Source organism: Bactrocera tryoni, chromosome 3 (assembly GCF_016617805.1).
Source record: "Bactrocera tryoni isolate S06 chromosome 3, CSIRO_BtryS06_freeze2, whole genome shotgun sequence".
Lineage (NCBI taxonomy): Eukaryota > Metazoa > Arthropoda > Insecta > Diptera > Tephritidae > Bactrocera > Bactrocera tryoni.
Window position 1 is genome coordinate 11,153,038 of NC_052501.1, and position 17,984 is coordinate 11,171,021.

Genomic DNA, 17,984 nt, shown 5'->3' on the forward strand with positions numbered 1-17,984 from the left:
TTAAAATGTCAAGTTTATTAAAAAAGTTGTTAAGGCAATACTTTGTATTTTACTTTTAGTTTCTTCATATATCGCTCGTTCCTAAAAGAGTCGTCGAAAATTAAAATATGAAAAGTTATAGAGAAACAGGAATGTATTTATCGGACGAGTAAACCTGAGCAAAATCAAACAAAAGCGTGATTATTTCATTTCGAAGTTAAAAGTAATGACGTCAATTATTATATAATAATATAGAAAGTACAAGTATTATACATGTCAACCAAACATTTGTGAAACATTTCTTAAAAATATGATTTTGAGAAATGGACTTAGTAAGTTCTTCCTGTCAACATAAACTTTTACTAACAAATGCATTTTCATACAACTCCAATATAACAGCACATCAATTACAAATTCACAAATTCTTAACATGAATATTACTAGAAAAAAAAGAATCACTTATACAGAGAAACTGCCAATAGCACAATCCTCCTCTTCGATCGGCATAAATCTGAACTTCACCGGGGCCTTTGGTGCCAAAATGAGATTGCTTACATACTGCATTTCATCCGGTGAGGCCCAGCTAATCTTATACAAGCGCACAAGACGCGCCATCAGGGTTTCCATCTCCATTTCGGCTATACGCTTGCCAACACAAGTGCGTGGACCGAAGCCGAAGGGTGCATAAATGAATGGATTGCTGCTGCGCAATTCCGGACAAGCACTCTCACCCGATTTTAGCCAGCGTTCGGGTATGAATTCCTTATAACGCGGATAAAACTGCTCACTATTGCAGAGCCTCATATTACCGAGGTGCACCGAAGTGCCGCGCGGTATACGATAACCGGAGAGCACAACATCTTTCGGCAGTGTGCGTAGATTGCCCGGCGCTATGGGTGTTATGCGCTGCGCTTCTTTGATGCAGGCGCGTAAATATGGCATGTTCTTGGTATTCTCAACGGTTAAGGGTGTATTTGGATCGGGCATAATTTGCATTAGTTCACGACGTAAAGCACGTTGCTTCTCCGGATTTCGCGCAATGTGATACAACGTTGTTATAAAGGTGGAGGCTGTCTGCAAATAAATGTGCTATTAATATAATTAAATATTTATGCTACTTGAGCGCACCGTGTCCATGCCGGAGGTCAATGAATCGATGCTCATCAACATTGCGTAGTGTGTATCGATAAGCAAGAGCTTCTCCAGCACACTCTTCGCTTCCGTTTTGCCTTCACTTTCAAAGCGGTGCATTGCCTCGAGTACATACTTATAGGTGATCTCCGTGATGCTATTGTAGGCGTGCATTAATTTTTTGAAACCCGGCGTTTCAAAGTACTTCCACACAGAGGGTCTCATATCGTAGAGAAAACTGAGATTGAAACAATCAGCTAAATTTTGAGCCAACACCGCTGCTTCTTTATTGGCATTTTCACTGGACATATTTAGGCGTTTATTTAGGGCGATATAGGTGACCGACTCAAATGCCCATTTTTTAAGTTCAATATGGAAATCGTTTTTCAAAAGACCAGTGATCGGATCGCGCAGCGTTTCAAGCCTAAAGTTGATGTTATTGGAAATTTGTTAACGATGAACATAATAAGAAAGTTATAGAGCTCACCTTTCCACAAATCTCAAGGTAATTTTATCTATTTCCGGCAGATCCCCGCGTATACTAGCCGATTTCATCATAACTGGGTTCACTTTATTACGCATATCACCCCAACTGCGTCCATGTCTAGAAGATATGTTTATATGTTTACAAATAAAAAGAATCAGTAATAACTAAAGATCTCTTTTTACTCAGTCACAAGTCCACTACGGCCCTTAAAGAAGTCTACACGCTTCACTTTGCGATAGTAATCGAAACTCATTAAAGCCACACGTATCGGCCAGATGCCTTCATTACGATAGACCACTTCAAAATCATCCGCATTGTAGGTGAATAAGGTATCGGGACGACCAAACATACCCTTCAATAGAAATATGTCACCATAACGGCTGTGCAGCTTTTTATGCATATCGATATAGTTGATATTATAGAATTCACCTTAAAATGAAAATGAATTTTTTTTTTTTTTTTCATTTTATTCGAAGAATATTGCATGAGTTCAATGAAGGTACTTACCACCAGGCAGAAAATCGCGGAAAAACTTATACTTAGAAGGGCCGGGAATCGCGCTGTAATCTTTGGCATTCGACCATTCTGGATCCGTGCGTTCGGGTGCATTCTCATCGATGAGTTCTTTCAGTTGTTCTTCGGTCTAGAATTGTATTCGGTATCAATAAATTAATGTTTTATTTAAACTGTTGAAAGCCTGCTAATGTTAAATTTAATAGCAGGAGACCTTATATTAAAAGAGTGCTGTAATTTGCAGATTTGAAGCCAAAGTTTACGGTAAAGAATTAAATAAATAGTTATGTTCAAAAGAAAGTAATTCCAGCAGGCAAACAGATATGTTGACCCTCGATTTTTGGACATATTTTCTTACATAATAATATTTTTATGTTTTAACACTACTTGGATACCAGTTAACATCCAAATAACGATTATACTTAAGCGTTATACCAAGTGAAATACGAAAAATATTTAATATATAAGATATTTTCATGATTTTTACTATGTCTTCAATTTTTAGTAAAAATCTATACTCCGCCAGCTGTAAACTTCAAATGTAAATTTAATAAGAGCATTTTTTTTTTGTTTGATATACATATATACGAGCTAAAGTCAGAAGGCGAAACATCCTCTCCACAGGGTTGTGCGCTGGGTTTGGCACCCGCCACATAAAAAACTCTCTAATGAAAAAGAAGAAACATTATCTGATGAGAGACCCCTCTTTTGATGACGACCATGGCAAACGAAATAAGGATTACGATTTGAGAGTATACACCGGGAATTCGGGGTGGAAGAGAGACTCCGTCGCCGAGTACTGCCATTTACAACGGTGGATGAATGTCTAGCCACACTCCGCATCAAAGCAAAGTTCGTCAACATATCGCTAATTTGCGCCCACGCCCTGATAGAAGAGAAGGACGATGTATATGTATGACGTGCGTACGCTTCGAGGACCTAACACCGACTCGAACCATTTAATACATGTTAAAAGTTCAACAATAGAATGGATTTAATAATATACGGTTAACAGGTTTTACGAAAGGATATATGTTCAAATATTTCCTAACAGAAAATTGAAGGAATCTCATACTTATCTAAAGCGTTATCGGTCAGTGTCCACTAAGAAATCCTACGATTGCGGCAAGATGAACTTTGCTCAAGGCAAGTAGTTCAACAAATCTGTACAGACAGACATCGCGAAATCCTCGTTTCTTGTTTATTATTATGTTTTATTATAGGAACTCAATTATTGTTGGAATGATTTTATGAGCTAATGGAAAAAGAAAAATTTTTGCTCTCAGCACATTTATTAACGATTTCTTGTCAAAAGCTGCTTTATGGTAGTTCGCGATGTCTTTCAGAACTTTTACTGATTTGATACGATATATTTGAATTAAAATGTGTAATACAATTTAAGTTAATTTCTGCATAATTTACATATATAGTATAAGTGCATACTTATATGGTCGAAAAAGGCTTTTCGTATTTCTAATCAAACTTCAACTTATTTTTTTTTTATATTTAAAATTATAAACAAAGAAACGAAAAAGTAACATTTTGGTCGACCACTTTCTGCCATTTTTTCGCTAGAGACATTATTCCATCGGTGTAAAACTTTCATCAGAGTACCATTGTTGTGCTATACGAACTGATACAGCATCGACTCCGTAAACTTCACAAATTTCATTGGAGGCTTGTGTGGTATTCTTTCTTTTTTATACAAAAATTTCAAAATATAGCGAATTTATTCAATATTATCACCCATTTTTGAACAGCTGGAACTGTTTTTGTTTCTGTTTTTTCGACATTCCCGAATTTTATTTATTTTTTTTTGATTGAATGAAGCTTAAAATCTCATCTTTTCAACACTATATGGTATGACACAATGTGATTGGTAGTACTGGAGATATACGACTGCAACCACATCTATTGACAAAATACGAAAAGACTTTTTCGACTACCCAGTATATTATTTACAGCTTATTTATGCCTTGTTGCTATTGTTATAAAAGGAGACACAGCTGAGCAACAACAATAAACCTAAAACCCGTTCTACGAAACTTTACCCAAAAAAGTATATTTTTTATGATTTTATCTGCTTATTACGAATTACATATGTACATATCCATATGCAAATATTTATTACGGTTGAATTTGCTTTCTTTTTTAATAATTTCATAATATTTATAACCGCGTGATATATTTTAAGCACAAAATAAAATATACAAAGAAGTATATAATGCAGGTACAAACAAAAACAACAATGTCGTCACTTTAGTTCACTGCACTCAGAATATTTATTGAGTTATATATGTACATATACATACATATATATTCATTTAAAATTCACACAAGTGCGCTTAAGTACATTATTTGCAGATATGCAGCTATATTTGTGTTTACGATATGGATTTGTATGATCTTTTTAAATTTAATTCACAAGATTCATGTTTTTGTATTTTTTATGTACGCAGTAATAATATTATGTAAGAAAAATTTTAATTGCATTTGCGAAAAAGAAGGCTGAATGTCTCATTTCTTGCGTTTACCAGTGTTAATCTTTACATTTACAAACTGTGGAAAATTAATAAACTTGACTTCGTTTCAAAAATTATTCCAATTTTTTTTTTATTTTTTACCAATTTGCGTTTTATTTATATTCCAAATCCACCACATTTGTTCGAAACCACTCTGCCTAAATATAGTAGATTTCAGTAGCACTCACCGCACTCGAAAAGCCGGTACGCCGCTGGTGCGCTTGCTGTGCGGCACAGCTCAGCTGTGGAAGTCGAGCGAGCCCAGGACCGGTTTTCTTAACTGCGTATAGCATCTTCCACATTTTGTTTTGATACTTACTTTTATTGCGCGCTTTCTTATTTACTTATTGCTTTTTTATTATTTGTATTTTATTTTTTGTCGGTGAATATGGAATTGCCGAAAATTGAAGTGAACAATTAATGCAAAGCCGGTGCAGCACTGAAGTCGCCGGAACGCTCAGCGTTACTGAATATTCAAGCTGCTGTAATGCCGGTATTTAATTGATATCATGGTTTGAAATTTAAATGAAACACAAAGAATGTAATCGAAATTTTTGCCAAAACGCATTTGGGGAGTGATAAGTGATAAATAAATGCACAAGGAAGTAACACTGAGAGAAATTAAATGAAATAATCAAATACAAAAAATAATAAAAATATGTATGTAAGTGTGTAGTAAATATAAAAGACTCTCTTTCATGAATCGGCTAATTCCAAAAGTAAACCGATGGCGCTCCCCGCGTCGGTTGGGCTGGAGAAGGATAATCGTTTAATTATTATATAAATATAAATTTATACATACATATATTAAGGCGGATCAATTATAGAGAGCCAAAAAAATAGAAAATATCACCAATGCGAGAAATAGTCTACTGACTTTTCTGAACAACTTTTTTTAAGAGTTGTTGTGTCTAAAACCGGTTTCGATATTTAAAGCGAAGATTTTTAGGATTTATACAAATTGTTTCGTCAGTTTTTGAGTTATCCCAATGAGATTTAATATGTAGGTGTATTCACATAATCTATTGAACATTTGTTGGAATTGGCAAATATCGGACAACTATATACATATCTTCCATACAACCGAATATTCAGATTTTTTAAACTTCGCACTAAAAATCGTTAGCTTTAAACCGGTTTTAGACACTTAGTCTCTTAGGCAAAGTTTTTCAGAATTATCCGTAGAACTTTTTTTGTATACGTGCTTTTAGAGAAAAAAAAGCGACCCGCTCTTATACTTGTACATACATATGAATATGTGTATATAATGAGAGTTTGGAAAGTTGCAAAATTAAAAAAAAATAAGAATAAATATCTAAAAATAAATATCTTCGGGATGTTGCTGTTGTAGAATTCTAGAACTACATGTTTTTTTTGTTTTTTGCACCAAAAAACTTCGGGATCCCGAATCCCATTACCGAAAATTCGGGATTATTATATTGTACTCGTTTTCACAATAGAGTATGCCTTTTGTGTATTTTATTGCAAAAAAAAATTATTTTTCAACTATTGTCAGTAGTACTATAAACTTTATGAATTGGGGTATATGTAAATGTCTTAGAAATGTTGTTGTTGCTAATTTCGTTTTAATAAAAAAAAAAACAATATGATATACACGTTTTTCTACGCATTTAATTAAAAAATACAAAATTTCGGGATCCCGAATTTTTTTTCAAATTTCAATCCTGAAAATTCGGGATTAATATATTATACTCATTTTCACAGCTTATTATGTTTTTTGTGCATTTTCTTTTAAAAAGTTTTTTTTGTAAGAACCCGAATTTTAATCTCGAAAAATCGAGATTTAAATATTATAATCGCTTTCACAGCTAATTATGTTTTTTGTGTATTTTCTTTTAAATTTATTTATTATTTTATTATTATTTATTCTATTATTTATATATTGCTAGTCGTTCAAGAATTTAGAATTTGCAGAAAGGTACTTAACACATGAACATGCTTATTTTACGAAACACTGCATACAAAATTACTTTCAGTACAGTACGAACCGCAAAATTATCACAACCAAATTTATTCGTACAGTCTATCGGCTGCCAACAGCAGCTTTCAATCTAATTACATAGCAAAAAATATTACTAAATTCATGCAGCTTAGACCAAAGTTTCAAACCATCCACAGCACAGGGTGCCTCAAAGTCACTAAAAAAACTTATCGTACAGTACGCAAAAGTTGGACCACAAGCAAAATACCAACTTTTGTACGAAGTGAATTTTACAAGATTTTTAGTGCGTACTGTAGGTGAATAAGATATTGAAATGGATTTTTATACTCTGAACAGGGAATCGACGAATAATATATAAATGAACAGGGTGATAAGTTGAATAGACATAGAAAATTTGCTTATACTTTTTCAGAATATAAAAATGCTGTATAGGGTATTATAGTTTCGAGGAAGCCGAAGTTTTTTCTTGCTTTATAACATTTCTAGTAATCTTTTATGTACCAATTTTATTGCTCTAAATACATATTTTCAACTAATTTAAAAAATATTTTTAAACTTTTCGAACTTTCTGTAATAAAAAAAAATATATATATTAATAAAAATAAATGCACAAAAATATGAATATGTTTTCAATGGGAATAGCAATTTGATTTTCTACCTTACCTGTAGGAAATTTTTATCTCAGCAAAATAAATTCACACTTAATTTTCATACAATTTAAATTACATTTATTCGCCATTCGTAATTACTTTCTTAGAGTTTTTAATATATATTTGCATGTTTTTATTGTTAATTGGTATTTTTTTCTTGTTTTTGTTTTTAATTTTAAATAATTTTCTGATATGCGCTAAACTAACGTTAGACGTTGAAATGGTTTGTTAAAGTTAAGAGAATCAATGCAAGGAATCTTTAATAGTATGTATATATGTTTTTTTTTACACATTTCTTGTTTAGCTTATTTTATTTTATATTAATTTTTTTTGGTTTTGTTGTTGCCTTTTTATCTTAGGTACATAACAGTTTAGATTTTACGCATGCTTAATTAAGTTTTGCTTGAATATGAAAAAAATCTTACTCGAAGAAACATTCAGCTTTATACGATTATATGAGAAAAACACACATACAGACATACTTTGTCAAGATTTTTTAGATTTCTTAGATTCGCCTTAAAATTCTGGGTTAAGCATATGTGTGGCTGTATGTACAGATGTGAGTATGTATTTGTGATTATGCTGTTTTAGGAAAGAAAAAGTGTTTCATTATTTCATTTTTGTTGAATTAGTTTTAGTAGCTAGTTTTCAGCGGATTCATTATTAGATTGAAGTTCAAGTACATTTAAAATTTTTGAGTTGTATTTAATACTTAAAACGTTGAAGATTTTGCACACCAATTTTTATATTTATATTTTGCTTTTTATTTTTTGAGAATGCTCATAAATGTTACTTAGTTTCCAACGGCCATAAATCTTATTTTGCGTTTACACTTATTTTATATATTTTTTATGATTTAGAAAAGAAAGTTTCAGTTGCAAGCAAACAGTTTTTACCAAAAGCATAAATTTAGAGAAAATTAATAATTCCAACAGAGTTTTTTTTATAATTTTTTTTTTATGTTTCTGTAGGCTAGCCCTTAAGATTATTAGTTTCTCTTATATATACACATTTGAATTAAATTATTATTATACTCTTGCAACATGTTGTTTTGTTGCTTTATTTTATTTCACTACAAAATCTTGTTTACTTTACCTAATCTCATTATTTATGTATAAAAATTATAAAAAATTAAATTTCGTTGTTTCTATATATTGTGTGTCTATATAATTAGTTGGGATATTTTGTATCGCCTACAAAAGTATTTTCATGTATATACCTATGTATATATATTTATATATATATATATCATATATTAATAAATATAAGTACGTAAAATTTATAGCAGGCTTATTTGGAGCATTTCTATACAGTGTGTATAGGTAAGTACATATATATGTATATTTTATAAAATAACATACTTATATAATAACATATGCTTTATATGTAGTAACAACAAAATTCACTAACACTATTTTTTGAATTATATAACTAAAATAAATTTATTAAATTAAATTAGAATAAAAATATAATTAAAAAAGAACTGAAATTAAACACGAAATACATTATTTTAAATTTTAAAAAATAAAAAATTAAAACAAAATTCAAATTATAATTACAAATGGGCATTTTAGTTAAAATTGCAATTAAAATCAAAACAAAAATTAATTTAAATTAAAAATAAATAAAAAAACATTAAGTTAAAATTAATAGGTAAATTGAAATAAAAACGAAAAATTAAAACTAAAATTGAAATTTAGAAAGGGAAGAAAAATTATGATAAAATTAAATTAAATTTGAAATTAAAATAAAATTAAACTTATAATTAAAAATTAAATTTAAATAAAAAATATCTTTGCAATTGAAATAAAATATAAAATAAAATAATATAAATTAATTTAAATTTAAAAATAAAATTAAAATTAAAACATAGATACAATTGAAAAGAAAAATTAAAACAAAACTGAAATTATAATTAAAAAATTAATAAAATTGACATGATAATTAATATTAAAATTAAAACTAAAACTAATTTTAAAATCTAAATTAAAATTTATATAAACAAAATTAGATTGAAAATTGAAATAAAAATTTAATTAAAAACACAAATTAAAAATAAATTTAAAAGTGAAATTAAAAGTAACATTTTGTTTGAATTTAAATTAAAACTTATTGAAAAATTAAATTTTAAAATAAGAAGAAAAATGAAACTAAAATTAGAATAAAGCTAAAATTATAGTTACAAATAAAATTGAAATGAAATGTGAAATAAAATAAATTAAAATTTAAAAATTTAAATTTAAATAAAGATAAAATTAAAATTAAAAAAATAAAACTAAAATTTAAATTATAATTGAAATTTGAGTTAAATACAAAATTTTAATTTAAATTAAAAGTAAAAAAATTAAAATTAAAATTAATTTTAAAAACAATTAAATTCAAATAAAATTAGGACTTAAAACATAAATTTGAAATTAAGATTAAAGCTAAAATAAAATAAAATTAAAACTATAACTAAAAATTAAAATGAAAATGAAAATTAAAATTAAAAATAAAATTAAAGTTAAAATAAAATAAATTTAAAATTATAATTAAAATTAAAATGAAAATTAAAATTAAAACTAAAATTAAAGTTAAAATAAAACTAAAATTAAATGTAAAAGTAAATAAAACAAAGTATAATAAAATTTAAGTTAAATAACATAAAATGAAATTCAATAAAAAATTTAAAATTTAAATTAAATTCAATGACGAAAGAGTCATCTGTATAATCATTGTAATGCGAAAAAATATATGTAGAAGAAACAAATAAGTTTTTAAAAATTTACTGTGACACAACAATAAAAACAATGAAAATAAAATATTTTATTATTATTTATTATTTAGTAAATATATAATATTTTGTTATTCGAACTTATTATATATGACCATGCATTCTAAAAAATTTAACTATTTTCGTGTTGTACGTGTTTAATTTCATTTTGAAATATTGACAGGAAAGGTTTCATATTAAATGTTAAACTACAACAATAAAAAAATAAAAACAAAAAAATTTACATATACACATATAATTAAAAAAAAAAAAGTTTTGCTAATTTTAATAACAGTTAAAAATTGTGATTTTTAATAACTTTTTTTTTACTAACTAAAATAACACTACTTTTTTATATATATTTTTTCACAAAATTTAAATAAATATTTTTATAACAATTAGATTGGACTACCAATTTGAAATATTTATTTTTTAATTTTTTTTTTTCAGTTGTTTAGTACTTAAAAGTAGTGATATGCTGCATTTTAAGGTAGTTTCAAGTCAAAAATTATGCTAAGCCATTTACTTAATTATAGCTAGAGTTAAATATACATACCTATGTATATAGTTAATAAATTAGAACTTATTTGAATAGTTTGGTATTCACTGCCATTGGCAATTGATATGTATCGATTTCATGGTTGATATGTTTCGCTTGTCACAAATTGTACACACTCAAAAATAGCTGAGTATAATCGCTGCTACAAGCTAAATTGCTCTAAATTGTATAGTATGTATATGTTGATATGTATTAGCATGCATGCGGTGACAATAAATAAAAAAAAAATAATAAAAAAATAAATAAAAAAATATTAAACCAAAAAATACAACAAAATAATACATATATGTATATAAAATATAATATATTTATGTATATATTTTTTTTTTAATTTTGCTGTGTTATATAACACCAATTAGTTACCCAATTCTTCAATTATGTATTTTGATATCTCAATTCGCTTTTTATGTTATTACATTTTAAAACAATTAGTATTGAATTTTTCTTTTAAACAAAAAAAGTTAATAATATACTCTCCAGCCTCTCCACCAGCACTCCACTGTCACCGCATACACTGTCCTTTTATTTATAATAGTTATTTTAGCTCTTAACTATATACCTAAAACTAAGCATAACCTCAAATAATTGTAAAATATTTATGTCTAAGCGAATATCTCCTAAAAAGTAAGCCAAACTTAAACTTAGCTAGATATGTATTGTGCTACGCTAGATTTGAACATTACTTCTAAATAGCTATGCATGTATATTTCCGCTACGAATTTCGTTTAGATTTTGTATTTAATCCTAAATGTATGCACACCTTTTATTCAGCCTAAATTTTGATATGTTTTGGTTCACTTGAAAGCGCAATAAACTGCGGTTCTTTCTAGCAGATGCCTCAAGGTATTTGCAGACTGACTGCAATGCATTTTTTCAGCTGCGCTTGATAATATTTAGTAATATATAGCAGCCATTTATGTATTTTCACAATATTCTACTCGGTACAGCATACCTTTAGGCGACGCTTTGGTACTTAATTGCTTGTCTTTAATTTAATTGTAAATTCCTTAATTAATTATTAAATCTTACTAATATTTATTAAACTAGTTTTCTTCTTCTTTAATTTTCTATAAGAATTGAATTTCGCATTTTTCCACACACACGTTCTTTCTTTATTTTTTCCCACACTTTACACATTTTCTATGTATTTTTTAAGAACTGTTTTCACCACAACTTAAATTTGTAGTTTACACCTTACTTTTGCTTAGAATATGCACACTATATTTAATTAAATACATATACATATAATTATTTTTTAATTTTCTTTAAACATACTCACTTACTCGCTAGAAAATCACATTTAGTTGCTTAAAAAGTTCTTCACTCCTTATAATATCTGTTTGTGTATTTTTGCATTTTTGCAATTTTTTCTACTAAAAAAATATCGAGAAATCAAATAGGTTACAAATTAAAAACAATATTAAATATTGACTCATGCATGTCGCGTTATTCTTATATTTTAATTAACATACTATACTTAAAAAATTTTAAAAAATTCTTGGGGTTTATATAAAAAAAATATTCGATATGTTTTTGTTTATAAATAAATACACTTGATTTTGGAGTTTTCGGTTTATCTAAAAAATTACAAAATTCATATTGCTTTTCAAGGGTTTTTATTACACAATTTAAAGTTTCATTATTTTAGCACAAATTTTTGGAAATCAATATATCCAGGCAAATATAAAAATATTAAAATTATTTTGGATTACATTTGATGTTTTAAACTTGATTATGGATATTTGAATATTTGTTTCTTTATTTTGCAAGAGCGTGCTTCCATTAGATACATATACATATGTAGAATATACTGAGAGGAAATTTTTTATGCCTTCAGCACTATAAGAACTGGAATAATGAGCACTTGACAAATTTTATTAAAAGATAAAAAAATCGTTAAAAAGCGACACTTTTTTCAGAACTACGCTTTTTGCTAACTTATGATTTTTTTCAAAAATCCTAGGTCATTGTATAGGAAATACCTTCAACTTTAATAATCTTTTTTTGAATTTTTTTTTTTTTTGTTTCAGCTACTCATTCGGCCGGAATCATGTCAGCAGTTGGGGAATTTTTTTTTGGCACCTCCGAAGACAGCGCATATTTATTTCATATTATTATTTTCTACATTTCAAACATTCGATCGGGTACTTTGTTTAAAAAAAAAATCACGAAAATCGCCTAATTTTTCATGGGTTACACTGGTATAGCCCCTTAAGCAAAGTCCGTAGTATAATACTGTTACTGTATGAATGCAACATAGCTTCTTGTGGTGGTGCGCGTTCCAACGTCTTCATATATGTACGTAGATACATAGGTATCTCACACGCCGCCGAAGCTATGTTAAGGGGCACACCTAGTGTGACAGCGTAAAAAAAAGGCATTTTTTGGGATCAAAAAAAAAAAACTAGTCAATCAATGGTTTTAAAATTTTGAGGGTATATTTATACATGCTTTAAAAGTAAACTAAAAAATAAGCGATCTCCGGCGGCGCCAAAAAAAATAGGTCCTCCACTGCTGCTATGATTGCAGCTTTCTCTGTTGATAAAACCTAAAAGAAAATTCTAAAATATATTGTCTGTACGATGACCCTCGGGCTAATAAAAAAAATTAAAAATTGACAAAATGGCGGCATGTTGAAAAAAAAGTAAAATTTTACCCAAAATTATGGTCGTTTTTGGCCTGCCAAAATTCGATTTTTGATTAGATCAAAAAACTGGAAGGTCATCGTATGGAGAACTATATAGAGAAGATGTAACAAAAATTTGATAGCGATCGGATGATTTGTCTCCGAGTAATCACTCCAGCAAATTCGAAAAATGCTGTTTCGAGAAAAACGCATTTAAAGATAAAGTGATTGTTATCTAACTGCCGAGTGGCTACTCTTTTAAATGGCTGTAACTCAAAAACTGTTTCAGATATCGATTTGAAATTTTAGTATGTTATTTTTAAAGGTATAACCTATCGAAATATGAAAGAAATTGATTTTTTGAAAATTTCACACTAGGTGTGCCCCTTAACAAAATTTGCTGAGAAGACTTGTTTTCAACACCTTCTCGGAGAGTGTGCAAATGAATGATAACCCCCGCCCATTAATTTTCACATGAAAATAGGCGTATAGGAAACGGTGGTTGACAATAAGCGTGATACCGTTCACCTATAGGCGGAATCCTAAATTTCATTAGTTACTCGACTCATTTCAAAAGAATGAAATGCACATTCTTATGCTAAACTATGAAAATCGATATACAGCCACGCCTACTACCCGTATATAACAATTTTAAGCGTCATCTATTTTTTTAATTTTATAGTATATGCATATACAGAGAGCCAAAGGCGTATGCGAACTCTTGTCTAAGAATTGTTAAAATCGGACCATAACTTTTCAATTCCCCAAAGGCCGAATATACGTACTACACTGCTTCTGACTGACTTTACACCGCAACCACTGATCAATCTTTGAGATATTTTATTAAAATTCAGAGAACATATTTTTCTGATAGTAACATGTCCATGTATTAAAAATGCGTAAAATGGAGTCAATAGTTCCCTTAGCTCCCATATACATAATGTGGTCATTTCCGACATTCCAATAAATTTTAAAAAATTTACTTTATATGTCAATATGTGCAAAAATTATTAATCAAATTATTGGTTCTCTTAACCACCAGCTGAATTCGGTATAAGCCCCTAACACGAGGGTCACCTTTCATATTTCAGGCTTAGAGAGAAATAATATTAATCTTCTAAAATCGTCCTTTTGTTTTTTAAAATATTCTTCATTAAGATCTATACATTTTCGAATATGTTTGCACCAATTGTCGGAGCTCGTTTGCCACTCTGTTTCATGTTTCTACAAACATGCGTTTAAGTGCCGAAAAACGTTGATTTCTTCATTATTTTTTTAATAAAAAAAGTCACTCGGCAATAAGTCAGAACTTTAGGGGGACTTACGCATCAAATAGATGTTTTAAGTGCTCAAAAATACAATTCTTTTATTCGATATGTGAGAGCTCGCTTGTCGTGCTGAAAACTGATCCGTATTCGGCGGTTGGTTTTCCTGATTTCTTGAATGACAGCTGTCAAAAAATGGTTGTTTATCACTCAGAGCGTACTTACGTCGAAAGTAAAAAATAAGAACGTGAAAATTTGCGCGATTTACTTCGATTTTTCAATTGTACTGAATATTTTGAGTTACTGTAAACCACGGAAATAGCGCTTATATGTTAAAAAGTAAATACTGAACTCTTACGCAACACATTTCAATATAAAGTTTTGTCAGCAGCTGAAAATATGCCTCCGTTTTCGATATTTGAAACTTGTGAGAGCATAATATGTTCGATTACACACTAGCTTAGCGCTTCTTTGCTTTTTTGAATTATTCTATAACACTATTGATGCTCTAATTAACACATGTGTGGTTGCCATTCTATTTCGGTTGCCAATAATAATATTTAATTAACCAACACGTGACCATAGACTTGAAATAAAAATTTGAATATGTTCTTTCGTAAATTATTCACTGTTTTGCATGACAAATTATCAAATTTTGCTGTTATTAAGGTTGGTGTTTGAACATTTTAGGCCAATAATGTACACTCAAAAGTGGACAACTATCTAAATGAAATTTCAAATTGGCTTTTCGAATATAAAATATATACTTATGTATGTATATGACAACACAACAAAAACAGCCTGAGCATTACGTAATCGAAATTATACACTAAATTATCGGATAATTGCACTAAAAATTATCACTTTTTTCATGTTTTCATAATTACTTTAGTTTGTTTTGTTCGAGTAATATGTATTTGCGAAAATTTTGTTGCATATTTTTGGTACACAGAAATATTTCGGTTTATTAATTTAGTCATTAAATGTTTATGCCTACTGTCGCTTTGTGGTTTTCTTATGCTTAAATTTTTGCTGACTCACATACATACCTATGTTATGTATATATGTATGTAGCTATGTATATATAGTATATGTATATGCATTTGTTCATGATATGTATGACATTTTCACATAAATTTTCATATTTTCTTTTTTACTTTTGAATTTGATATGTTTGCTTTTGCGATGAAGTCTCAAAGGAGTATAAGTATTTTGTAGATATGTTTTGGTTGATATGTATATGTTTCGATTTTGATAAATCTGGTTACATAAATTATCCACACGCACGCTTTCGCACCTCAGACACTATACCTGAACACTCAATGTAACGCTTTTAAAGCTTCTGATAAATATGTAGAAATGTATGTATGAATTTATGTTTATGTTATCCATGACAAGTGTGAGGCGCGCACAAAAATTATATTTTGCAACATTTATGTACGCCTTGGGTTTCGTACTTTTTGCGGCGTCTGTGTCTGTTGCATTTATGCGATTTCGTTTTGACGTGTAAAAATCAGTTTTGCACAACACAAAAAGTAAATTCACAACATGCATGCACATACTTATATACATGTTATTATGCATATTCATTCGTATTCGTTCTCACTCGCATGCTCACTATATATATATATATATATATATGCAAGGATAAATGCACATGATCCCGATAAAAAATGCAAGTTGCTGCAACACTTCAAAGGTGTTGCAAGCATTTTCGAAAGATTGATGTGTACAAATGGATATAGAAGATATTTAAGTGCAACTGCGACGAGTGAGCATGCGAGATATATATATATGTATATGTACTTGTGTGCATATTTGTATATAAATATTCATCATCGCTTATTACATACATAAACCATATATGAGACATGTTCAGCCTTAAGCCAGAATGAAATTTTAAACTATTGGTTAATTTTATCGAATTTTTCGCAGCCAACTTCACACTTAATCGCTTTATAATATAATTACATACATTTGAACAACTGATGTAGTGGGGCTTTCCGTCAAAACACAACTCGGAAGATTGTTGAAAGATTAAATTTATCCAACGTAAATATTAAACGTCTAGGATTAATTTCGAAGCATGACACATGGGGTCCTCATGTTCTCACAGAACGAAATTGTCGCTTCAATGACTCTGATTTGCTTATCTACCGTCAAAAAACTGATCCATTGTTGAAGCGCCATGTTACTGGCGAAGAACTACATTATAAATAGGGTTAAGGTTGCAGAGTGTCCTAATTCTGTTCGAAGTAAGATTTTGAGAAATGTTCTTCTCGCAGATTAAGCTACGGAATACCAGTATGAATTAGGTGTTTTATTGTAGTTCCTCAAACGAAAACTGGAGAATACATATTTTGTGAAATTATATAAATCTGGTAACTCTTTCTATTCGCTAACGCCATTCTTCTCTTCACGATATTGTAACTTTTTGCTTCACCTAAAACCAAGAAAAATGTTAACTATTATATCCTTCACAGGTGCTTTTAATATAACATAGGGAAAAGGACGACCTTTCAGAAGTAAAATAAAACTTATGGAATGACAGCTTTTATGGTTTTATTAACTATTTGTTATCTATCCATCGTGACTGTGTCTTATGAAAACCATCTTGTTGGGTATAAATTGCATTACTTTTTAGAGCAATATCTCACGATAGTATGTTAAGTTGGTTGCTGGTCACCTTTTCACAAATTTTTTATATAGAATGTCAGCTTGAATTATTCTTAGAAGGCAGTCTTGGTGGCTGGTTGACAGCTCCGTTTCTGGATGAGATCAGATCACCAAAATCTCATTGCAATATCATGACTTCAACGATCTATAATACTAAGGATAGATATTGTGGGGCACCAAAAAGTCGTGAGTTATTGACGACAGAGCTAGCCTCTGATTTCAACAGGCATGTAAGAGAGCCCGAAGAACACGTTCCGTTGTAAGTCCATGTTTGTAACTTTCAAATATATACGAAATATCAAGGTCGAATATGTACATTAACAGCGCTGATTTGACAGCTATTTCTTTGGAAAATTCTGCATCTCCAAAAAGAACACATTACTGAAAATTTTTTTTTTAATTTTTCAAACCAACTTTCTTTGAATATATGACCGTGAATGACGTTTTAAACTTAACTATAGGTTCCCTATTCATATTTTGAACTTTTGAACTCATTAGATGCATATTCTTCTTCTTTTTCTTAATTGGCGTAGACACCGCTTACGCGATTATAGCCGAGTTAACAACAGCGCGCCAGTCGTTTCTTCTTTTCGTTGCGTGGCGCCAATTGGATATTCCAAGCGAAGCCAGGTCCTTCTCCACTTGGTCCTTCCAACGGAGTGGAGGTCTTCCTCTTCCTCTGCTTCCCCCGGCGGGTGATGCATATTCCGCCTTTATAATTCACAAGTAAGAGAATTGGTTATCTTTATTGCAGTAAAAAAAAATCTTTTACTTTCTTGAGGGGTTATGTATGTAGGTTTGGACGCTCCAAAAATGCAATATTTGAATAACTTTTTTGTGAATTTTTCTTAAAATTTTTTT

The 17,984-nt window shown here is 29.5% G+C and overlaps 1 protein-coding gene across 3 annotated transcripts; it reads right to left on the reverse strand.

Annotated features, from left to right (window-relative positions):
- LOC120772536 (cytochrome P450 12b1, mitochondrial-like) lies at positions 1-5,130 on the reverse strand. Of its 3 annotated transcripts, none has more exons than XM_040101215.1 (6): positions 4,821-5,130; positions 2,105-2,240; positions 1,780-2,026; positions 1,598-1,714; positions 1,108-1,534; positions 1-1,053 (listed from the first exon to the last, which is right to left on the reverse strand). In XM_040101215.1, exons 1-6 carry the CDS (start codon positions 4,932-4,934, stop codon positions 439-441), a joined length of 1,656 nt encoding a protein of 551 aa, XP_039957149.1. In that variant the 5' UTR covers positions 4,935-5,130; the 3' UTR covers positions 1-438. The 3 variants fall into 3 exon arrangements, with proteins under 3 accessions (XP_039957149.1, XP_039957150.1, XP_039957151.1); XM_040101216.1 differs by lacking the exon at positions 4,821-5,130 and adding an exon at positions 4,162-4,182; XM_040101217.1 differs by lacking the exon at positions 4,821-5,130 and adding an exon at positions 3,857-3,879.
- Positions 5,131-17,984: the final 12,854 nt, after the last annotated feature.

Coding starts and splice junctions, on each gene's coding strand:
- LOC120772536 (XM_040101215.1), bottom strand. CDS start 4,934: ATGTGGAAGATGCTATACGCAGTTAAGAAAACCGGTCCTGGGCTCGCT. Junction 2,241..4,820: donor GTACCGGCTTTTCGAGTGCG/GTGAGTGCTACT, acceptor ATACAATTCTAG/ACCGAAGAACAACTGAAAGA. Junction 1,715..1,779: donor CGTAGTGGACTTGTGACTGA/GTAAAAAGAGAT, acceptor CATATCTTCTAG/ACATGGACGCAGTTGGGGTG.